This window comes from Narcine bancroftii, chromosome 12 (genome assembly GCF_036971445.1).
Source record: "Narcine bancroftii isolate sNarBan1 chromosome 12, sNarBan1.hap1, whole genome shotgun sequence".
Lineage (NCBI taxonomy): Eukaryota > Metazoa > Chordata > Chondrichthyes > Torpediniformes > Narcinidae > Narcine > Narcine bancroftii.
In genome coordinates, this window is record NC_091480.1 from 83,834,231 (window position 1) to 83,859,990 (window position 25,760).

The 25,760-nt window shown below is 39.7% G+C and overlaps 1 protein-coding gene across 1 annotated transcript; it reads left to right on the forward strand.

The window, feature by feature from the left end:
* The first annotated feature begins 3,872 nt into the window (after positions 1–3,872).
* Positions 3,873–25,495, forward strand: vps25 (vacuolar protein sorting 25 homolog). Its single transcript, XM_069907300.1, has 6 exons — positions 3,873–3,967; positions 17,211–17,356; positions 17,934–17,987; positions 19,500–19,588; positions 22,141–22,216; positions 23,160–25,495. The coding sequence occupies exons 1-6, from the start codon at positions 3,921–3,923 to the stop codon at positions 23,270–23,272; spliced, it is 525 nt and encodes a 174-aa protein (XP_069763401.1). The 5' UTR covers positions 3,873–3,920; the 3' UTR covers positions 23,273–25,495.
* Positions 25,496–25,760: the final 265 nt, after the last annotated feature.

Below are 25,760 nucleotides of genomic sequence, written 5' to 3' on the forward strand. Positions count from 1 at the left end.
ATATTCCATCTGGTCACTCTCCAACTGGCTGGCCTTAGCTTTGACTTCCCCAGTTTCTGTTCGGCCCCTCCCTGTCTCTCTTTCCCTCTCCCTCTGTCTCCTTTTCTCCAGCTCTCCGTCCATTTCCCTCTCCATTTTGAGAGCTGCACTCTTCTCCTCTCACTTCCCACTTTTTCTGCTTCTGCCCTCCCACCCAGATCCCCCATGGCCTCTTGGTGGTGACCATGTGGCCCTTCCCCTACCATTTTATTCAGACACATGTCTGCTTTTTGCTCATTCCTAGATGAAGGGCTCAGGCCTGGTTATATATCTTTTCCACAAAGAACGCGGTGCAACTTGTTAAATTTCTCCAGTACTTCTGTGTAGAGGCTCCAATAACTCATTGACTATTATAACTCAGTGGGTAGAGCATTTCTTGATGGGGGTGCTGAATGAATATGCAGAATTCCATTTGCTACTACTGTTCAACTGTCCTGCATTGAGTTGCACCGCCACCTTTGCCTTTGGGGAGGGGCCACAGGTACAACCGGTCAATAGGCATGTTTGATCAGATAATTATACATGACAGTGGTTTACCACATATATAATTCCATCACTTGTTAATAATGCTTTCTCCTTAAATTGTCAGTCTTGTTTCCCCCACCCCCAATAAGAATGTCTACCTGTGTTTAGTAATCCTCCAACTGGTCAACTGGCTTTGTGCACCCCCCAGTGGCTGGAAAATGTATTTCTCAAGTTTCTGGGAGACTGACAGAATGTTGAGGTGTATAAGATGCTAAGTTGATGTGATTGGATGAAAGGAACATGGGCATATTTGAGAAAAAAAATACCAGACATCATAAAATCTAAACCAGTTGTTCTCAACCTTTTTCTTTCCACTCACATACTACTTGAAGTAATCCTTATGCCATCGGTGCTCTGTGATTAGTAAGGGATTGCTTAAGGAGGTATGTGAATGGGAAGGGAAAGTTGAGAACCACTACTCTAGACCCAATTGTTACTGAAATATTTTGCTTGAAAAAAATTGTCATTGGCCCATTTCCTTTGGAGTTATGAGTCAATAATGAGTCAATTAGGTACGATTAAAACAGTGGATTCCAAACTTTTTCTTTCCACTCACATACCACTTTAGGCAATCCCTTACTAATCACAGAGCACCAATGGCATAGGGATTACTGATATAATTTACCCTTCCAACAGGAATGGCTTTCCCTCTACCATTATCAACTCGGCCCTCACCAGATAATCCTCCATTATCTGCACATCTGCCCTGGCCCCCTCCACCCCCACGCACAACAAGGACAGAATTCCCCTTGACCTCACCTATCACCCAATTGGCCTCTGCATCCAATATATACTCCTCCGCCATTTCCACCATCTACTACGTGATCCCACCAGCAGACACAGATTCCCCTCGCTTCCCCTCTCTGCCTTCCACAGGGACCACTCCCTGTGTGACTCCCTTGCCCACTTCTCCTTCCCCATCCATTGTTTCCTTGGCAGCCAGCTCTGTGACTGCAGGAGATGTTCCGCTTGCACTCACGCCTCCTCTGTCACCACCATTCAGGGCCCCAAACTTCCAGATGAAATAGCATTTCACTTGTGAATCTACAGGGGTCATCTACTGCATCTAGTGCTCCTGTTGTGGTCTCCTCTACATCAGAGAGACTGAAAGCAGACTGGGAGATTGCTTTGTTGAGCACCTTGGTTCTGTCCACTGCAATAGCATGGATCTCCCAGTGGCCACCCATTTCAGTTCCCCATCCCATTCTGTCCGTAGTCTCGTACACTGCCTGACTGAGACCACCTCCACCTCCAAATGGAGTAACAACACTGCATCTTCCAACTGGGCATCCTCCAATTAAAAAGCATTAACATTGACTTCTCCAGTTACTGTTAAACCTTCTTCTTCCACCTGTCACCTTTACCCCAGCTCGTGCTTTCTTTCTCTCACTCTCTCTTCCCTTTTCCCTCTGTCTCCTTTCACAGAGCCAAAATCAATTCTCACCTCTCCTCTTATCATATGCAATTAACACCTTTTCTTGCTCAGGATCCTCTCCCTCCCGTCCTTCAGTCTTCATTGTGATGCTTTCCTGTTTTTAGCTTGAAGAAGGGTTCAAGCCCAAAACATCAGTAATATATCTTTACCTCCTACGGATGCTGCAAGACCTACTTGAGTTTCTCCAGCATTTCCGTTTTTTTTACTACAACCACAGCATCTGCAGACTTCCGTGTTTCACCCCTCATGAGATATAAACATTGTTCATTACAAAACCTATTGGAAGGGTGAACTAGTCAGAAAACAAAATTTGTAGTCACCTGGCATAGAGGATCAAACAGGAAAGATGGCCAGAACCCCTGGTGAGTAAACAATGAAGGTTTAAAACTAAATCCTAGTCAGAAAACAAAATTTGTAGTCACCTGGCACAGAGGATCAAACAGGAAAGATGGCCAGAACCCCTGGTGAGTAAACAATGAAGCTTTAAACCTAAATACGATGATTATCTTCCGCAAGAAACGGCACAGCTCAGGTCATCACTGACACCAGCCCCTCACCAAGCACCCAGACACGGCAAGGACTCAGGCCTGAAACTTTGGTTACGTTTTGCTTCCTATAGATGTTGCGTGACCTTGCTGAGTGTTTCCCACCCCTTTGGGTACAAAGTACAGAATACACCAAGGATGACTTTATTTAAAGAAAGAATAACCAGTGGTGACCATGTCATTTATATCATTCATTATATTCATTATAAACTGCCAAAATGTTTGGCCTGGAAGTCAGCCTGAAGAAAACTGAGGCCACCAGCACCCCCCCCCCCCCCCCACATCTCCATCGGGCACACAGAACTCAAAACGGTCAACCAGTTTACCTACCTCGGTTGCACCATTTCATCTGATGCAAAGATCGACAACGAGATAGACAACAGACTCGCCAAGGCAAATAGCGCCTTTGGAAGACTACACAAAAGAGTCTGGAAAAACAACCACCTGAAGAAACACACGAAGATCAGCGTGTACAGAGCCGTTGTCATACCCACGCTCCTGTTCGGCTCCGAATCATGGGTCCTCTACCGGCATCACCTACGGCTCCTAGAACGCTTCCATCAGCCCTGTCTCTGCTCCATCCTCAACATTCATTGGAATGACTTCATCACCAACATCGAAGTACTCGAGCTGGCAGAGTCCGCAAGCATCGAATCCATGCTGCTGAAGACCCAACTGCGCTGGGTGGGTCACGTCTGCAGAATGGAGGACCATCGCCTTCCCAAGATCGTGTTCTATGGCGAGCTCTCCACTGGCTACCGAGACAGAGGTGCACCAAAGAAGAGGTACAAGGACTGCTTAAAGAAATCTCTTGGTGCCTGCCCCATTGACCACCGCCAGTGGGCTGATCTCGCCTCCAACCGTGCATCTTGGCGCCTCACAGTTCGGCGGGCAGCAACCTCCTTTGAAGAAGACCGCAGAGCCCACCTCACCGACAAAAGACAAAGGAGGAAAAACCCAACAACCGACCCCAACCCACCAATTTTCCCTTGCTGCAGCCGTGCCTGCCTGTCCCGCATCGGACTTGTCAGCCACCAACGAGCCTGCAGCTGACGTGGACTTTTTACCCTCTCCATAAATCTTCGTCCGCGAAGCCAAGCCAAAGAAATACTCTGAGGAAACCTGCATGTAAACCACTGGAAAGTTATTCACTCCCAACAGAAATTATAGAAAATTCTGCAAAAACATTGCAGATTTTTTTTTTTAATCAGTCCTAACGTTTAATTTAGGTTCCCTGCAAGAAGAAAAAGAAAACCAGTTGAGAGGTCAGCACCTGTCTGGGGGTAGGAACTGTTGCACGCCGGCCATCTTGAGAGGGCGCGCTGGTGCAGGGGGGAGCAGGAAGGGAGCAGCACCGACTGGTCGCCGCTTCCGCCATGAGCTTCGAGTGGCCCTGGCAGTACAACTTCCCCCCTTTCTACACGTAAGTCTCGCTTTCTTCGCGTTTCGGCCGGGAGGTGCGGGGTTCAACGAGTCCATGTCACCGGGCCCCCGCGGCCGCTGACGGAGGAAGTGGTCAAGGGGGAGGGGAAGAAAGAGTCACCTCTCCCCCCTCCCCCGGACCCCACACTCCCGAGGTACCGCCAACTTCCCTTTCCCACCCCCCCCCCCCCCAACAACTCCCTAAGATCCAAACCCCCCCCCCCCCCCACCAAAGCACAAGTTTCTGGGCCCAGGTGCAACTCCACCAAACTTCCCTCACAACTTCACGATCGATTCCAAACATCAGGGGCTTGCCTTGTGAAGAGGGGTGGAGTGGCCTGGCCCTGGGAGATCTTATCCCCCTGAAAGGAATGGTTAAGTTGTTTCCATTGGCAGGAGGGACTGAAGCTCGGGTGTGCAGCTTCAAGGATCAAGGGAGTATGTCCAAGACAGATGAGGAAGAATTGCTTCTTCAGAGAGTAAGGAGTTGCTGGAATTCTCTGCCCAATGAAGCCTCGTCAAATGCATTTAAGGCACAGGAGATAGATTTTTAAATAGCAGGGGTATTAAGGATTATGGGGAACAGTCAGGTTCAGCATAATCTTGCTGAATAATAAGATGGCTGCTCTTGCTCCTGTTCCTTCTGTTCTTGTTGTTTCTTAATTTTCTTTTACATTAAACAGGTAGAAAAAAATAACATAGTTTAAGAAATAATATAGAAATATTTGAACAAATATGGGAGCCTTACATGAAACACAATACCGGGGACATTCACTACCTAAATTAACGGAAGGAGAAGGAAATGAAAAGAATTGACTCAGTGGAATTTCTTGTTTATTTTTATTGAATGACAACATTGTTTGACTGGTTTAATGTATCTTAGATTTTGTACTTTAAATGGATGGGGGGGGGAGGTAGGGAGGGTGGGATGGGAGGAGAAAGTGGCACTGTATATATTTGAAAAGGAAAAAGTATGTATCATGGTTAATGTGGTTTATGGTGTGAAAAATTAAAAAAATAAATAAAAACAGGAACACCCCATGAGCCTGTGCTGTCCAACTGACCTTCAACCCCCAGTAGTATGTTTTGAAGGGTTGGAGGAAACTGAAGCATCCTGAGGAAACCCACATCGACACGGGGAGACAAACTCCTGACAGGGAGGGCTGAATTTGAACTCCAGCTACTGGCGCTGTAACACCATTGCACTAACCGTATTGCCCCTTTTTCATGTTCCAGAACCCCAATCAATATCCACCACTGACACTTTATCTCCTCTAACAGACTAAACCCTCACACAGATATTTGCCCCATCCACCCTTGAAACACCCCACATGCTCTCCAGTCTTGACTACCAGCCTACCTCCCCCCCAACCTTCCTGATCCAGAGTTGTAACAGAGAACGTAATTTCGTTCTGATTATTAGGGAAAACCCAAAGACAAATAAGTTTTCATCAGTATTCCTCAAAAAATCAATAACCCATTCTAAAAATTGACCATTGTGGACTGCAAGTGCATTGTATAATACTGAGATTTTTATTGATTTTATGAATGTGTGTAAATTATTGTGTAATGGAAGCCAAGGATCTAGTGAAGAGATTCAAGGGGATGGAACTAATTAACATTTTGCTTCTTTCTTGAAAAAAAAATTCCAGGTGTTTCGGAGATCATAGCAGGAGCTAGCAATAATTTCCCATTTCTAATTGTTCATGAGAAAGTAGCGGTGAACTGCATTATCTGACCACTGTATGTGAGGTCAAAATGCACCATTATGTAGATTTGCAAGATTTTGATCTTGCAAAGTGCAGGAATGACAATTTCTTTCTGAGTCAGTAGGGTTCAAGGGTCAGAGGGAAGTTTGCATGTTGTGGACTCTGTTTGCTGGTTGTCCTACTTGAGGGTCAAGAATCCTTCAGGAGCTGTACCATTGCATTTTGCATTTCATGCAACCATGATCCATCACTGCTGAAAGCTTGAACAGATGTATGAAGCAACCATGATGCAGTACACAAGATGCCATTTTGATTGTGGACCCACTACTTGGAAATGTAAATAGTATCTGACATACAAAACATAGGGTCCTTAAATGAGTTAAGGACATTCCTTACTTATTGCATCACTTCAAAGTGCCCAATCAAAGTCAGGGAGGTCAGGATTTTTTGCGATGTCACAAGTTATAAGAGCAGAAGTAGCCAATCGGCCTGTCGGATCTGCTCTGCCATTTAATCATGAGCTAATCCTTATCACTCAGCCCCACTCCCAGCCTTTACACCGTGACCGGTGTAAATACCTTTCAATTTCTGTTTTAAATACACCCAACAACCTTGCTTCCTGTGCCATCTGTGGCAACAAGTCCCACAGACTCAGTTCCTCTGACTAAAGGTCAAGAGTGAGATGATCAAAAGAATGATAATTTGGACATTTAGAACATAGAACATTACGCAGAGTACAGGCCCTTCAGCCCACAATGTTGTGCCCACCTATATGTACCAAATGTGCATCTGCATGGGTCCTACAATGCTGTTATTCCAAAGCAGGACTCACAGGGTATTTTGGAAGCCTGCTTCTGCAACTTTGTCCTGCAGATAGCCCGGGGCTATTTCAATAATAACAAAAATGTGTCATCCAGATGTATGTCATTGATGCCACTGCACATGTCTAAGGTCCTTTGTTCAGCATTAAAGGGACAAAAATGTGAGTCTCTACAGCTTGTATGGCAAGTCCCTGATTTTCATTGAAGTTCATCTCTTACAGAAATTGGATCACAAAGTACAGAAAAGCATTGGTTTTGGCCATTTAATTTCCGGACATGAATGTTCAGGGTAAACCATCTAGTTGAGCTGTTTTGATCATCTTGACATTTGATGGAGCTGTACACAGCCAGATGAGTGAAGAGTATTCCATCACATTCTTTGTTGTGCTGTTGTGAAAATAGAAGGCTTTAGGGAGTTAGAAGCTGAATCATTTGATACTAGATTATTAGCATCTGACCTGCTTTTGCAGCTACGCTCTGCATGTGGCTGTTTTTTAAAATTATATATTTTTTAAAATTTTTTCGTTAATTTTCTAAATTTTGAATTTTGGCGTACAGCATGGTAACAGGCCATTTCGGCCCATGAGTCTGTGCCACCCAATCTTCCCCCAATTAACCCACACCCCGGTACATTTCAAACGGTAGGATGAAACCGGAGCTCCTGGGGAAACCCACACAGACACAGGGAGAACATTGCAAGCTCCTTACAGAGAGTGCGGGATTCGGACCCCAGTCCTGATTGCTGGCGCTAGAAAGGTGTTGCGCTAGCCACTGAGCCAACCGTGCCGCCCTGGTGTAGGTGAGATTTTGTACATTGGCTTCCCTTCGTTGCTGGTAGTCAAAGGGTGGGTGGGGGGGGGAGGAGAGAAGTGCGCTTGGGCTCTGTTCAAGATTATCAGTATCTGGGAGTTATGTGAATTTTATGTTATTTCCCACTTATTCAACCCCACCCTGAATGTGTAGGTTTAAAATGTGGTGAGATGTGGATATGAGAAGCTACAAATAAGTTTAATAGAACATGAATCATTTTTTCCTATTTTACTGTTTTCACTGTATTTTGCAAAATTCATTAGGTTTGGCATAAAATTATTTTTAAAAACTACCATTAAAGGCACACCAACTAATTAGGCAAACTCACAAAATGTACCATATATGTTGGCATATAAGATGGTATTTGAATTTTAAAAGTGTCACCCCAAAACCAGGGGTATGCCAAGTATAAAATCTGAACTTAATTTTTCTTTCTTTGGCTTGGCTTCGCGGATGAAGATTTATGAAGGTGTATGTCCATGTCTGCTGCAGGCGGCGTTGGTGACTGACAAGTCCGATGCGGGACAGGCAGGCACGGTTGCAAGGGAAAATTGGTGGGTTGGGGTTGGGTGTTTCCTCCTTTGTCTTTTGTCAGTGAGGTGGGCTCTGCGGTCTTCTTCAAAGGAGGTTGCTGCCCGCTGAACTGAGGCACCAAGATGCACAGTTGGAGGCGAGATCAGCCCACTGGCGGTGGTCAATGTGGCAGGCACCAAGAGATTTCTTTAGGCAGTCTTTGTACCTCTTCTTTGGTGCACCTCTGTCTCGGTGGCCAATGGAGAGCTCGCCATATAACATGATCTTGGGAAGGCGATGGTCCTCCATTCTGGAGACGTGAAACACTACAGTCCTACCACTAAATATTTTTTTCTACTGAAGCTTGCATTTAGGAAGCTGGATTAATAGTAATGTTATATTAACACAATAAAAATGTATTATAAACCTATCTAACATACTTAAAATAACAGTATAGCAACCAAAGCTAACAATCGTCATTTGCAACAGTTGACCAAGAGTAAACAATCAGCCAGGGGCCCAAGGTGCGTTCTGTTTACACTGCCTCAGCAGGCCCAATCATAATAAATCTTGCAGTGACCAGGTACTTTTAAACACACGGTTTCTTGGAAAGGCTCAAGTTTTAACTAATGTACACGGAGAGGAGGCAGTGCACACTAGCCGATTCTAGAGAAGCATGTAGCAGGCAGGATCCATGAGCTGCATCAAAATGGATATGTTTTATCAAGAAATAAAATATTAATGTTTGCATTTAAGTGGGCAAAAGACATCCAAGAGCACAGCAAAGATTTCATAGCCACTGCTTCATGGTGTAGTCGTTTTATGAAAAGAAATGAAATAGCACAGAAATTACCAACAAATTTTGACATTAAAATGGCTAATTTCCATCCCTCCGTAATACAGCAATGCAAGAAATACTATTATCTATTAAAGCAGCATCAAAAACACCTGTGAAATTGGTTGGTAAAGGACTACTGGGGCAGTAAGCACCAGACTTAGGGTAGTCTTGTACAGCGAGTATAGTGAAAATCCTGGGGGGGGGGGCGGGGGAGGTCCTCTTATACACCCAGTTGCCTTGTACACTGACATACAGTATATTGAGAAAGGAATTGAATACAAAAATAGAGAGATGAAGCTCCAATTATAAGCATTAGTGAGATCATATCAGTATTTTGTACTAAATTGTACTTACTTATTTAAGAAAGGAAATAAAACAGGTTTACTAGCTTGATAACTTGAATCAGCAGGTAGTTATTTTGAAGGAAAGTAGAACAGGCTAAATTTGTACATCCTCAGACTTTCAGAAGAACGAGGGGTGGTGTGATGGAAGTATAAAATCCTGGTGTTTCTTGACTGGGTGGATGTGGAGAGCTGTTTTCCATTGTGTGAGAATGTAGACTATGTGTCACTATTGTTTGAAAAGAGGTACCCATTTCAAACCATAAGATAAAGGAGCTCCATTCAGCCTGTCGAATGGTCTACTTCTCCTTCCGTCCTGAGCTGATCCATTCACAATCCCATTCCCCATCTTCTCCCATAACCTTTGATACCCTAACTATTCAGGTAGCTATTAATCTATTTCTCAGATACACCCAATGACCTGCCTCCACAGTAGCAAATTCCAGAAGTTCACCAGTCTATGGCTAAACAAATTCCTCTGCTCCTCTGTTCTTCGATCCTGAAGCCCTATTTTCCTAGACTCCCATACCTATACTCTGTCTAGGCCCTTCGACATTCAAAATGCTTCTATGAGGTGGTCCCATCCGTTTCCCCCCCCCCCCCCCTCCGAGGAGTCAATGTTTCTGATGTGCAAATCTCTTCATTCCAGGAATCATTCTTGTGAATATTCTCTAGACCCTCTCTGATGCCAGCACATCTTTTCTTAAGTAAGGAGCCCAAAATGCCAAATGGGCCTCAGCAGTGTCTTGCAAAGCCTCAACATCACATCCATGCTCTTTTATCCAATTCCTCTAGACATGCATCCCAACATTGCAATTTGTCTTCTTCACACCTACTCAACTAGAGCTTAACCTTTAGGGTATCCTGCACGAGGACTCGCAAGTTCTTTTTCACCTCTGAATTTTGAATTTTCTCCCCATGCATCCAAATATTAATCTGCCCTTTTATTCCTTCTGCCAAAGTGCATGACTGTACCCTTTCCAACATTATATTTCATTTGCCACTTCTTTCCCCCCCCCCACCCCCGTCCTCATAATCTAACTCTCTCTGTATCCTGCTCCCTATCTGCCTCTCCACCCATCTTTGAATCAATCTGCAAACATAGCCACAAAACCATTTATTCCAGAGACCAAGTCATTAAAATGGCCCCTGCAGAGCACCACTGGTAGCCAACCAGAATAGGATCCCACTCTCTGTTTTCTTCTGATCAGCTAATGCTCTATCCGTGCTCGTATCTTTCCTGTAATTCTCTACACTCTCATCTTGTTAAGCAGTGAGGCACTTTTGCTTTTGCCTTGTCAGAATTTGGCAGTCCCCTCTGAATATCTTTAAGGCAAAATTAGATACCTTCTCGAGCAAGAATCAGGATTTATTGTCATGAACAAGTCATGGAATTCAGTGTTTTGCGGCAGCGTCGTATTACAAACATGCGTATTATTACCTTCTTACAACATTACTATAAAAAATAGAATAAAAATAATAATAATAATTGTGCACGAAAAGTAAGGCGGTGTCTTTGGTTCATTGATTATTCAGGAATCTGATGGCAGCGGGGAAGAAGCTGACCTTGTGCTGCTTAATGCTTGGCTTTAAGCTCCTGTACCATTTCCCCGATGGTAGCAGAGAGAAGAGGATGTGGCCTAGGTGGTGGGGATCTTTGAGGATGAAGGCTGCTTTTTTTAAGACACTACCTCAAGTAGATGTCCTCATGGAATGAAGTCTGGTGCCTGTGATGTCGCAAGATGAGTTAACAACCCTCTGGAGTTTATTCTTGTCCTGACAGTTGGCGACTCCATACCAGGCACTGATGCAAACAGCCAGAATGCTCTCCATGGTAGATCTGTAGAAGGTTACGAGAGCCTTGAGTGACATACTGAACTACCTCAGACACCTCACAAAGTATAGCCACTGGCGAGCCTTCTTTGTGGTTGCATCAACATGGAGGCTCCAGGACAGATCCTCGGAGATGTTGATACCCAGGAATTTGAAGTTATTGGCCCTTTCCACTACTGAGCCCTCGATGAGGACTGGGTCGTGCACCCCTGACTTCTTCCTGAAGTCCACAATCATCTTGGTTTTGTTGATTTGTTGTCGTCATTGCACCATTCACCAGCAAGAAGGAGAAAATTACAAAATTGGTGGGATGGAATAAGGATTTCGGGTTACAACCAGATTAGCCATCAACTTATTGAAGTGCAAAGCAGATTCAAAGGGCCAAATTATTTACTCAGACTAATTTGAAAAGTTTTTATTTTGAACAATTTTTCCCTAAGCTGCGTTGATCGTTACAGCTGAGTTATGTTGGAGATATTGATTAATCAAGTTGTATATTTTTAACAGGCTACAGAAGCATGTAAGTATGTCATAACCTTGATTTTAAAAATAGGACAAATATGTTATATATTCATGATTTAGTAATACTTAGTACACAGAGACGTGAAGCTTCTTTCATGGTATAATACAAGATACAGATGGTTTCCCCCAGTATACAGTATATAAGAGTGGTAACAACATCACACACACAGGCATATATACATAACAGTCTTCCCCACCGCAAAATAAATGCTCTGTGAAAATAACATATGGGCAAAACTTAAACTAAACCATGATAACTATGTGGTGCCCCTAGGCAAATAGTGAGGATTACAGTTACTGAATAATGTAAGAATGAGTGGATAGACCAACCGGTAATTGCACAAAATTCTTCAGCCTTTCTGGAGGTCGTCTCTCTGTTTTGGATTGTCTTAGAGAGATAAGACAAGAGAGGGTACTTTCCAACTTTTCCAGGCTCTTTGCCTTCTAGGGTGACACCTCCGTTGGTGGTAAGGACTGTGAACTTCGTCTTTGGTGAACCCCATTGGGACTTTCCATAGGACTGTGCTGTGATGTAGGGCTGCTCTGTGGAGCCATAGGGTTGCTCAGTTGAGCAGTCAACATTTAAGGAGACTCACTTTCTAAAGATATTTCTGGACTATCGATGGTAGGTTTTGGAATCTCATCATGGGGTCATGAGTGGTGGGTGTGGCCATAGGATCATCCACCGCTCTCAATTTGGTTGATGTTCTGTTCCCATATTTTAGTTCCCACCAGTACGGAGTAAGAACAAGGACTCAATTTTTTTTAAAATAACTCCTCTATTATCCCAGTCGTCTCGTACCAGTACTGGTTCTCCCACTTCTGGAGAACTGGTAGGTTTACTGGGAGATGTGTGTTTCACTCGAAGACCAATGTTTGGGTGTACTGCTATATTCAATTCAGTTGATGTTCTCTTGGTAGTAGTAGAGTGAGGTGTAGAGTTTCTGCAAATAGCCTCAGAAACCACTGGTTAAAGAGGAAAAATGTGTGATGTCTATCTAATGTCCACACTTTTTATATCTGAGTGCCAGGTGAGCACAGAATGCAGACAAATGGCCTGTCCACATTATCTAGCCTCTCACAATAGACGGTCCTCCAGGAAAAATCAAATTGTGAGGATAGTAGGGTTAAGCGATAGATCTTTTTCACTGCTCTGTACCTTTCCTTCTATGTTTTCGTAGATAAATAAGACAAGATAAATTAAGAACTCATCAGACATCCATCAATAACGCTTTGCAATTAGGCAGCTCATGTTTGGTTCGCCATACTGAGACGCGAAAGGAATTCTTCAAGTAGGATGACCTTGGAGTTGGGGGAAAAAATGTGAATAATGAAGCCTCACCTTCTGTTTACCTCACAGTCATTGGGAAATATAAATTCATAGTTTAAGCAAAAAAACTAAAAGAAACAAAAATCCAAAGGTTAACTACAAGTGTCAATGGATGTTAATTTCACCATTCGCTGTCACCAGTAATGATTGCTGCTTAGGGTAGGGATACTAAATATAGCTTGGTTATAACAAAAAAGATAGAACATGTTTGGATATTGGACACGCTTTCCCGAATGCTGTCAAAGATTAGCAGAAAATTTGAAAATGTGCCACTTAATTAAAGCAGACACATCATCTGCATAAAAGTAATGGGTTTTGCAAAGCATTATTCCAATTGCATTTCTGCTGAGAGGGTTTGAAATCACACCTTTGGTTTTTTAACACTCATTATCTTTTTGTGAATTTGTATGTGAGCAGTCTCTTGCTGACAAGATAATGGTAAAATTAATGTAAATCTAGACCTTTGATTTGTTCATCAGCATGCTTGGTGCAGGGCAGAATCAGGAAACTACACAGCATTTTCACTTGCTTGCAAAGTCATCATGACTCTAGACATACACAGAAACTTATACAGGTCGTCCTCAACTTACGACCAACGTGAAATCTGTCCACCCGCACATACAACCACATTTTTAAAAAAAATACTGTTCATATGCTGAGATTCTTCATTAAAGGTTCATTTGTTGAATTTTTTTTTTGAAAAATTGCTTTAATACCTCATTAAGACTTAGGACCAATCTGAGTTATGACCAATCCTTCAGTCCCAATTATGGTCGTCGGTTGAGGACAACCTGTACATAAGATTGTAATTAGGTTTTACCTACTAAGTCTTGCCAAGGGTCATGAAGAATTAATGTTCCACACAACCATCAGTCCCTTTTCCCTGGAATGAAGTTTCAATGGAAAGGTAATTTTACGAAGTAAAAAAGTTGCAAGGGTTCAAACGTAAAATTAAGACGTGAAAGCTTTAGCAGTTAAATTGAATTAAATGACACACTGCAAGCATAAGCACAGAGATGATCATATTATCTCTAGAATGAATTGAGAATAAAATGTTAGTTGTCAGACAACCAACATGTGAATGAGCTCATTGAAATTAATATTCAGAAGAAAATATTCTACAAGCCAATCTTAGTGGAGTCTATGTTTAGAATAACTGAGGATCAATCGATAGAATTTCATAAAGTATAAGAGATATGCAGAAACGGGCCATACCCTTTAGCTGACTGTGTCCATCAAAAACCCATTTGTATTAATCTTATTTACCAGCCTGTAGCCTTCTCTGATATATTTGTTTAGATACTTTGATATTGTACCAAAAATAGTAAATCTAGACCAAACTGGATTTATTAAAAAAAGACGAACAACAGACAGTATCTGTAATTTTATTAACTTAATTCATGCAGTAGAAAGAAATAAAACTCCAACAGTAGCGGTTGCTTTAGACGCAGAGAAGGCCTTTGACAGAGTAGAATGGAATTATTTATTCAAAGTACTACAAAAATTCAGCCTACCAGAGAAATTGGATTAAAGCATTATATAAGGGGCCATTGGCAAAAGTGACAGTAAATGGATATATATCAAAACAATTTAACTTAAGCAGATCAACAAGGCAGGGATGTCCACTATCTCCCTCACTGTTCGCGTTAGCTATAGAACCACTAGCAGAACTGATAAGAACAGAAAATAAAATAAAAGGGATAAAAATAAAAGAGAAGGAATATAAAATCAGTCTATTTGCAGATGACGTTATAATATACTTAACAGAACCAGAAATATCAATAAAAGAATTACATAAGAAATTGAAGGAATATGGAGAAGTGTCGGGGTACAAGATCAATGCAAATAAAAGTGAAGCAATGCCAATGAATAATGCGGATTTCTCAAAGTTTAAGAAAGAATCGCCATTTAGATGGCAAACGCAAGCAATGCGATACCTAGGTATACAACTAAATAAAAACCTCGGCCATCTATATAAACTCAATTACCATCCATTAATGAAAAAATTACAAGACGACTTAGAGCATTGGAAAGACTTACCACTAACACTGATAGGAAGAATAAAGTGTATTAAAATGAACATTTTCCCAAGGATACAATATCTATTTCAGTCATTACCAATACGTCTAACAGAGAAATTCTTCAAGGAGTTAAAGAAAATAATAAGGAAACTTTTATGGAAAGGGGGGAAACCGAGGATAGCACTAGATAAATTAACAGAATGGTACAAACAAGGAGGCTTACAACTACCAAACTTTAAAAATTATTATAGAGCCGCACAATTAAGGTACCTATCAGATTTTTATCAAACAAGGGAAAAACCAGATTGGACCAGATTGGAACTAGATAAAATAGGGGAGAAGATACCTGAACATATACTATATAAATGGGATGAAAAATTGGTGCAACGTAAGAATTCACCGGTATTGCATCATCTGCTCAACATTTGGAAGAAGATTCATGTAGAAAGGAATAAAACAAATTACCAACTACCAAAACTAATATTGACGCAAAATCACCTAATCCCTTTTACAATAGATAACCTTTCCTTTAGAGAATGGGAGAGAAAAGGGATCAAAAGAATAGAAAATTGTTTTTCGGGAAATAAATTATTATTGTTTGAACAAATGAAGGATAAATATAATATAACTCACAATACAATGTTTGCATACTACCAACTGAAAACCTACTTGAAGGACAAATTGGGAAACAGTCTGAGGTTACCAGAAGGAAACAATTTTGAATATGTGATTACAGACACAATCATAATTTAAAAATTTGTAACAAACATGTACATCAAACTGCAAGAAAAGGAGAACGAGGAAACAAATGGTAATCCTAAACAAAAATGGGAACAAGATCTAAACATAAAGATAAAGAATGAAACATGGGAGAAACTGTGCTCCGGAACTATGAGAAATACAATAAACACGAGGTTACGCATGATATAATATAACTGGATACACAGGCTATACATCACACCTCAAAAGTTAAATAAATGGGACCCAACAGTATCAGACATGTTTTTGCTGTAAAAAGGAAACGGGAACAACAATTCATGCAATTTGGACATGTGAGAAAGTGGAAAAATTTTGGGAAGATCTAAACCAGATATTAAATAAAATCACAAAAAGCAATATACCAAAAAACTCAGAGATCTTCCTCCTAAGTAATATAAGAAACAAAGAATTTGGACTTGATTTGGATGGAGCACAAAAAAGATTTGTTATGATAGCCCTAGCTGTAGCAAAAAAATGTATTATGTCAACCTGGAAATTAGAAGACAACTTGAGAATACAACAATGGTACATAGAAATGAATAAATGTATTCCATTAGAAAAAATAACATAATTTAAGAAATAACATCACAATATTCGAACAAATATGGGAGCCATACATGAAACACAATAGAGAAATCCTACCATAGACTTCCACCACCTAAAATGACAGGAGAAGACAACGAAATGAACTGACTCAGTAAAATTTCTTGTTTATTTTTATTAAGTGACGACATTGTTTAACGGGTTTAATGTATCTTATAGATTGAACTTTAAATAAATGGGAAAGGGAGTGAGGGAGGGAGGGAAGGGAGGAGGGAAAAAGGGGGAGAAAACGACACTATATATTCAAGAAGAAAAATGTCTATGTATCTTGGTCAATATGGTTTATAGTATGAAAAATAAAAATTTAAAAAATAAAAAAGCAGCCTCTATCCTCATGGACCCCCACCACTTAAACCACGTCCTCTTCACTCTGCTACCATCGGGAAAAAGTTACAGGAGCCTAAAGTCTAGCATTCAGTGGTATAAAGTCAGCTTCATCCCCGCTGCCATCAGATTCCTGAATGATCAATGAACCAAAGACACTGCTTTACTTTGACTTTTCATTTATTGTTGTAAGGTGGTTTATGTGAACATTTGCACCATGACGCTGCCGCAAAACAATGAATTTCGTGACTTGTTCATGACAATAAATTCTGATTCTGATTCCATCTCAACATATATTTGTGTTAAAAGTGAGGATTAAGAATGGGGACAGTTTGTGTGGTTAGCACAATACTGTTACAGAGCCAGCGATTGGGATCGGGCTTTGAATCCACCGCTGTCTGTAAGGAATTTTTAACGTTCTCCCTGTGTTTGCCTGGGTGTCCTCCAGGTACTCTGGTTTCCTCCTACCGTTCAAAACGTACTGGGAATTGTAGGTCGACTGGGTGCAATTGCGCAGCACAGGCTCGAAGGCTGAAAAGGGCCTGTTACCATGCTGTATGTCTACATTTTTTTAAATTAAAAATTAATCTGAGTCCTACATCCCTCTGCACATGTTTCAGAATTTAAATTGCAGCATTATGAATTACCAGGGGATCCAACTTGTATTAGAATTTGCAATTGTTGTTTTATCACAGAGTTGGTTGCAAGTAAGTTGGTTTTGTGAAACTTTTATTGTGAGGCCATGTTGTATATGTAGTTTTCAAGTGACTTACTGGTCAAAAATATTTTCTTACTCGTACAATTCTTTTGTTCAAGCTAGACTACAACCAAATGTTAACACCCAGCGCAAGCAGCTGGCGGCATGGTGTTCACTGGTGCTATCCTACCTACGTTATCACAAGCTTTACACTATCGATGTGCTGGAGGCACAAGAAAGCCCACTGTTCAACAATAAGAAGATCCAAAGTATCCTTTTGCCAGCATTGTTAGTTTTCTTTATACAGAAGATTTAGTGTTTTGCCGTACTTCATCTGCAGTCAATATTAGATTTCATCAAAATGTTTGGAATTTGATTGTACTGCAAGAACCTGCTCGGCCTTCCAATTTGTGCCCGCCACTTGTATGACGACATTAGATCAGTTGGTTTTGCTTCTGAGCCAGAAGGTTATGGGTTCAATTCCCCTCCAGTGGCTCAAGTTGTAAAATATAAAGGAGTGTTGCTCTATGGAAATGCTATCCAAAAAAAGGTAATTGAACTGAACCCCTTAATTTGTCCTGTGTAGGGTGTAAAAGATCCCATGAAGCTCTTTCAAGGAAAAATTGGGTATTGTTCATTGTTAACTTGCCAATTTTTTTTATCCTGCTATCAGTATACCTCGTCATTATTTCTTTGTGTGTTGCTCATATATAATTCGGCTGCTTGCCATACTTCCAATATTCTAATGCTGATTAGTACTTCATTGTTTATTAGAATGCCTTAGTACAAGGGGTTTAGTCAAGATGAATTACAGAGCAAAGCATTTTCCCTAACTTAGATTTAAAGGGAAGTTTCCCTTAGAAGCTATCCAGGTTGTATTAGAAGAACTCCGGAAAAAAGGTTAGTAGAATACATTTCTTCCGTCTTCTCAGAAATTTGTGTTGGAAGTTTCCCCAACAGTAGAAGTCCAAAAGTCCAGATGCCAGAATTCTGGACCACCCGAGAATCCGGACTTTTCGAAAACTCTCAAACGTTTTTAATTTAGTGGACTTTTGTATGCGTGAGTGCCACAGATGCACAGCAGTATCAGCGATCACATTGTTTTTCTTTAAAACTCTCATTTTGATGAATGAAGCATGTTGTATTTGCTAATGAATAAACTGTCAAAATTTACCTGTTCATCTCTTCTTTATTCCTCCTTAAATTTGAAGTTCTGCCTGAGAATCCAGAATATCCGGACTGACCAGTTCCCTGAGGAGTCCGGATTTTCAGACTTCTACTGTAATGCTATAATTACATCAGCTGCTCACTGGGTCCCCTTCTGATTTAAGAAGTATAGAGATTGTATTTTGTGCTACTGAGGCAGATGGAGAAAGGTTTATGTTGTGGTAACTGATGTCAGTAAAGAAACAAACAAGAAATTATAATTATTCCCAGTGACCTCAAACAGATGCTATGTGACCTTGAGATTTTCTCGCATTTTTCTGTTTTTTTATTTCAGATTTGCAGCATCTGCAGTTTTATTTTGATTTTTTTTTTCAGATTATTTTGGTTGTAATCGTTTGCGAAGAAGTACTTTGCTGCAACTGTAAACTATATGATGAATGAACAGTTGGATGGAAGACCAGAACATTTGTTTTCCATGCTTTATATTCTCCTGATCATTGCTAAATTTAATACTGTAAACCCCTGGTAGTACCGGATAAGTGCATTTTCTGGTTGCTTAAGACTCACTCTTACCATGCTTTAAATAATAAACCTGTATTAAGAATAAACTCTTTAAAAGACAAAATTGCTGTACTGTTCTTGCAGTGAACAAACTTCACTTCCATGAATATGTAAATCTTTAAGCATTTTACTTTACTTTCAGTCACAATTTTTGAAAACATTTAACCGTCACTGTATCTGCAGGTTCCTCCCCCTCCTCAGAGTCACCCAAAAGATGAACAATAACCTTATAGATAATTAACAACCCCCCCCCCAAAAAAAGATAAAGCCTGTGACCAGGGTGACTTTTAGGGATAAGGAGACTCTTTAAGAGAGTCACTCCAACAGCAAGTGGCATCAACCAACTCTTCATCATGACCAACACTGTTTTACTCAAACAAAGCACAACCAATGCACCCCGCTGGCTGAATATTTCCTCCCAATCTCACCAAAGGTTTAAGTGTTACTTCAGAGAATACATACTTTTACAATTTTAGGCTTGTGTAATTTTAAAATGAGAATAAAAGAAGAATGAGAGGAGATTTGATAGTTTTATTCTCATTTATTTTAATCCTTTTGCTTTATTTTCTTTGATTTTTTTTTGTTTGCTGGTTGGTTGAATTCTGGATACTAGGGGTTTTCGCGTATTAAGGAATATTTTTCTTAAAGTTAAAGAACTTTGTTTCCATTTGTTTTTGCTTTTAGGAAATTTAGAGTGGATTGATAAAAATAAGACTCGCTGTCTCGTAATGTGGAGGAGACCTGAAGAGTGGGGGAAACTCGTGTATCAGTGGGTAAGAAGTAGCTTTGATTTCCACAATCCACAGATGTCCTTTTAACAAGTTCCAGACAGTGCAGCAACAAATATCTGGAGAGTTTTAAAATTAGTTCATTGCACTGATAATTTGTTTATTCGAGCATTTATTTTGGCAGCCTAGTAATGTAACTTCTGATCTTTGTTAAGAAAAATCCTTTGAGACCAAGACAAGATCATCGCGTTTTGCTTTTTTTTCTTAAAACTAAATTGGGAAACAAGAAACAAAAGAATAGCAGTGCAAATATATTTTACAAAGTAACACTGGACAACAATTATTTTTCACAAGGTTTGCTTCCTAAAACAAAAAATTTAGGGTTTATGAGAGACAAGTTCAAGCTGAACACAAAAGATGATTTCAGAGTTGATGTATCAGGACTGCTGTACATTTTATAGGAAGGTGGAGACGTTAATTAAATTAGCTTGTATTGAATTTAGTGTGTTTAACACATTGTTAGTTCATCTGACCGAAAAATGTTTTACTTGTCACTGACGGCACCAAGGTCAGCAGGGAAGACGGCCGAGTGCGAAGGCAGAAAATGAATTTTAAATATCATGTTGCACTTCACGGTTTTGTAGACTTGAAGTAGACTTAAAATATGAAATGGAATCACAAAAAATGTGTTATATCTCAAAAAAAGGTACGTGATAGGAAATTTTTAAGGTGATTAGCAGCCCAATCCGTATAATACACCCAAAAGTATTCAGAAAGCAAAATCTTTGTTGACCAGTGTAATTGGTACATTAAAATTAAGCAATTTACATGTATTTTCAAAAGTCCAGGTATAGATTATCTCTTCATTTTTCAGATTGATCAATATGAATGATGCAATTAAAATCTCCGTTCTGTAGGAGTCTGGCTGAAATGAGTTCACGTAAACTAATTACAGCTGTAGCCAAAATTGACTCTTATTCCATGTCACCAAGAGGCTACAAAGATGAGTGTAACATTCTAGTACAGTGAAATGGATACATTCATACATGCATTCAGAATGTATCAGGTGATACATTCAACTGATATCTGACCCTCATGTACAGTCTTCTTGATGCTGTTTATATTTTTAAAAATGCAAACAATGGGTAGGAGGGGGCAAAACTATTTATTTATCAAAGTTGTTATACTTGTTTGATGTCCGAAAATTGAAACAATTTCTCTGAAGTTATCTTGATATCACCAAACAAAAGCAAATTGTTGATGTAAAACTAATTAAAGACTTTAATACTTAATAATTTCTATGTCAAAGATTTTATTGTTGTTGAAAATTATTTAAATTTACTATTTGCCTTGTATAAAAAAGTAAAATGCTGCATATATTGATCCAAAGTTGGAAGTTAGGTAAGGTAATCATAGCACTTGTACAGTATCTTGTCCTAAATAGAACCACACAATGCTACAGCACAGAAAGCAGGCCTTTCGGCCCTTCCAGTCTGTGCCAACTATTATTTCACTAGTCCCATTGATCTGCTCCCATTCCATAACCCTCCAGACCGCTCCCATCCGTGTATCTATCCAATTTAGATCGAGCTAGCATTCACCACAACTGATGGCAGCTCATTCCACACTCCCACCACTTTCCCCTGATGTTCCCCCTAAACCTTTTCACTTTCAGCTTAAAACTATGACCTCTCGTGTTTATCTTCCCTAATCTAAGTGGAAAACGCCTACTCGCATCCACTCTGCCTACATCTCTCAAAACCTTGTAAACCTCTATCAAATCTCCTCTCATTCTTCTTTGCTCCAAGGAATAAAGTCCTAACTTGTTTAATCTTTCCCTGTATCTCAACTCCTGAAGACCCAGCAACATCCTAGTAAATCTTCTCTGCCCTCTTTCAATCTTATTGATATCCTTCCTGTAGTTAGGTGACCAGAACTGCACACAGTATTCCAAATTTGGCCTCGCCAATCTCTTAAACAGCTTCAGCATAACATCCCAACTCCTACACTCAATACTTTGATTATAAATGTGTAACATCAATTAGTACAAAATGTACTTTGTCTAGCATTACTTCAAATATAATTAATTTCATTGAAGTGCAACTGTTGTCCTCAAGGAACGTTATAAATTGAAGCAGAAAGAGGCCATTTGGTCCTTTCTGCCAGTTCTAAAGTCCAATAAGTTCCCAACTGATTCTATAAAAGAAAGCAGTATGTACACGACAGGATATCACGATTAGCAGTGAGATAAACAACTAATATATTGGCACAGGTTCATTACCTAGATCACCAGAAAATTCCCACTGCTCGTTAGAATTAGGATAAATGAGGTGTTCTTGATAATGTCATCTGAAGCTGGTATGTGGCTGAATGTTTTAACCAAAACACACTGTCTTTAATAACTGGACGTTGATCAAAATCACACATATTTATTCATTTAATCTTGATGCTGATTTTATCATTTTCTTTAACACTTACCGATAATCCAACAAAGTGGGCTAACTTCAAATTTCGGGTTGATTGTCATTGAACTACAGTATTCATTTTGAAGTTTACAATACAGTATTGTGTGTCAGTCTGATATTGATGTCTTGCAGGTTTCAAAGAATGGCTTGACTAACTCTGTATTTACATTTTATGAACTCTCCAATGGAGATGACACTGAGGGTGAAGGTAAGGTAGATTTATAATTACCTTCTGTTAATGTAGTATTGGAAGCAAGAGACTAGTTGCCATCATATTCATTTGTCAGTACTATTTTTAAGCTGTTTATATTCTTCTGTCATGTAGAGTTTCACTATTAACGCTTGTCTATGAAGCCTTTGATAGCGGGGGGTATATTTTATGCATGCTGACATCTGATTTTTTTTTAAAAAAACAATCTTGTGATTGCCTATGTTTTTACTTCTGAAAGTGGAACATGAATCCTATTATATTGAATTCTTAAACAAGCTGCTATGAAATATAAAAAAAATTGTTTCTTGCAGAACCTCAATTATTGTGTAACTTAGAACTACCTAGAATCTGTACCGCAAGAAGAGACTTTGGCCCATTATATCTTGTGGCAACATTTACTGGAGTTGACTGATTCTTCATTTCTCTCCTTTTCATAATCTTTTTCCAAACAATGATCTACTGTGCTTTTTAAATTGCGTTTTGTGCATTTTTTTTTGTATCTTCCTCACCTCCTCTACACCCTTATCAATTCTTCAACTGAGGCGAGCACTTTCATTATTACACCTCACACAATCCACTCGCATGCTTTCAGCTTCTTCTATTTGTAAAATTTAAAATTTGAGTATATTGTACTTCAAAATAAAGTGACAATTTGTTAAGCAAAATGTATTTCAGCCTTCAGCTCATTGTGATGAATGGAATTTGACCCAGAGAAAGAAAGTGCGCAACAAGCGAGTGAGTGACTGTGATTTGGTAGTTATTCTGTGTGCGATCCAAAGAGTGCCATGCTGAGGAATTTTCCATCAAATATCAATAAACCTTGCATGGAAGTTCTGTCTGATGTGTGCTCAGAGCAGCTAGTAAATTTCCATAGGATTGTGTTATTTACAATGCGACGGTATCAGTGCTGAAAGCCATGACTGTGTTCTGTCCTTGCTAGAGTTCCATGGTTTGGAAGAATGGCTTCTGCTACGGGCACTGCAAGCTCTACAGTCTGAGCGAAAGGCAGAGATTATCACCATTGCTGACAGTAAAGGGGTCAAGTTCTTCTGATGCCACCCATATTGGTCTGAGCAGCTGCTGGCGACTCCGACAAAAATTAAAGCATTATAATTAATGAAAATGTACTCAAGACCCTGAACTTTGAACTTCAGTTATCCAGACGTCACTGTTGCACCACTGACTGGATTGTAATGTACAATCTGGGTGCCTGCAACTGCAGTCTCCTTTTTATTCTTCTAATTTTAAAGCCATTGTAGCATCAAGTACTGAATATAGCGTTACTGATTGTGCAGTTTTCAGAAGTTTAAAATAAGGCTTAAAAGACAGAATGTTTGCACGTAGCCTGCCAGTACACGATCAGAATTAAGTGAGTGGAAAAGTATCGACAGCATGTTGCAAAGCCACAATGATGTTATTTAGTCCCTTTCTTTCATTATAAATATGCTGTCTTATAATTCAATTTACCGGTAAACTGATAACATGATGTGCAGAAGACTCTCAAGCTCTTCTTGGTGTAATTTCAAAAAGCCTGTCAGCATGTTGGAAATCATTTTATCAATATTTCCTTCGGTCCTTGGATCTTTCCTTTTATCGCTTTCTATAGGTGTCTTAAGGAATTAGGCAGTGGAGAATGTCAATGCTGGAAATTGTATGTGTTTTTTGTGAGGTCACTAGCCAGCATAGGGATAGAAATCAATATTTTAAGAAAGTGAAATGTCAACAGCTCTGGCAGGAGAACACAACCCTCATGAAAATGCTGCATTTAATCTGTAAATTTTATAATGCTAGGTGTTCTATTTTCCATTCTGGATCCAGTTCCTTCTCAAATTAAATATAGCTCGAATTTTTCTGTTGGTTGGAATAGTAGAAGTATAAAAGCAGAATATGACTACAGGGGTATTGCCTTTAGAAATCAATTTGAATTCTCAGTTATGTTATGATAACTAATGTATGCAGCACAGTTGCTGTACTGTCTTTTTTGACACAGTGAACTTTTATCTGTGTTCTTTTACGATCAGTACAAAGACAATTAAAGAAATGTATATTTATTTAAAAATGTAGTCAAGATAAATATTGTTCTTTTATTGGAAATAGTTATACCTGATTAACAAGAACTGCAGTAAATTATCACTAACTGCAAGAATTCCTGTGTATTTTGCCTTTATTAACGTCGTTGCATACTTGGAGTCCTGTGGGTCAAATGAAAAATGTTAAAATTAGGATTACGATTGAAATTGCTGAATTCAGAGAAAATTTATGCTGACCCACAGCACAAATTGCAAGATAACTTCTTCATAATTCCTGTTGTGTTCTTGGAGCTTTACTGCAGGTGTCAAATAACCAGAGCTTTCCTAGACCAACACATGGGTTTCCAGGTCAAATGTAGATTGTAGACCATGGTTCATTCATCTTTAGGGTATTGCATTTGGCTCCAGTCATGTTGGGACCAAAACTTTCCTTGGAAAAGAATTGAGCAAGTGGCAACATCCTAAAGTTTGAGGAGGAAAAGTTAGGAAGCAAATTGGAAAGTACCTGATAGTGATGGTCAGGAACAAGGAATGAACATTGAAAAGCGGATCAAGCATGATCAGATTGGAAGAACACAACTAGTTAAAGGAAGTGATCAGCCTGCACCAGTCGGTCATTTCCTGATCCTGCTGTCAATTAAACTTGGTGTGTGGAGCATTTGTTTGTACTCGACAGTTTAATCTCTTGTAGTTGGGGAGACTTTTGTTTATTCATTCATGGTATATAGAAATTGCTTAAAAAGGCCAGCATTTATTGCCCATCTCTCATTACTGTTACATTTATGAAGTTGGTGGTGAGTTCCCTTTTTGAATTGCTGCAGTCCTTGCGAGTACAGCGACTACCACATTGCCTTTAACCAGAATGTTCCAGATTTTGCCACAACGATGAGGAGGAATGGAGATAGATTTTGAAATCAGGTGGTGTGTGACTTCGGGAGAGGTGATGCACTATTGCCCTTCTTGGTAGTGGAAGACCAAGGTTTGGGAATTGTTTTCAAATAATCTTTAGCTTTTATTTCATTGGTAACTTTGCTATGGTGACAAAGACCTGGTGTAATAATTAAAGATGGATAGAAAATTTATATCAAATTATTACTGTTTACAGAAAAGAAACATCAGTCCTGAATAATGCAAAATTGTATATTTATTGGAATTTTGTTTCAAACTTTGTTTATATTGCATTTCTGGTTTCATTACTTTAAAGTTATTTGAAAATAAAGTTTTTGTTCCTTTATATTATTCTAAATGGAATCTAGGTGGACGATTTGTTGATATTGTTGACACATGAAGAGTAATCATGGGTTAAATTTAAAAAAAATAGCTGGGAAAACATCAGAAATTAAGAGAAGATGATTGGGAAATACTCACAGGATATACATTTAAAAATCTTTTCATTGGAGAAAGCCAGCCACTAAGAAAATAGGCTAATTGCCTAAGTGGGATTTGAACTTTGTAAAATATATGCATGATACCAGTCCAAAATTATTTGTTCCTTCCTTCAACATAAATTG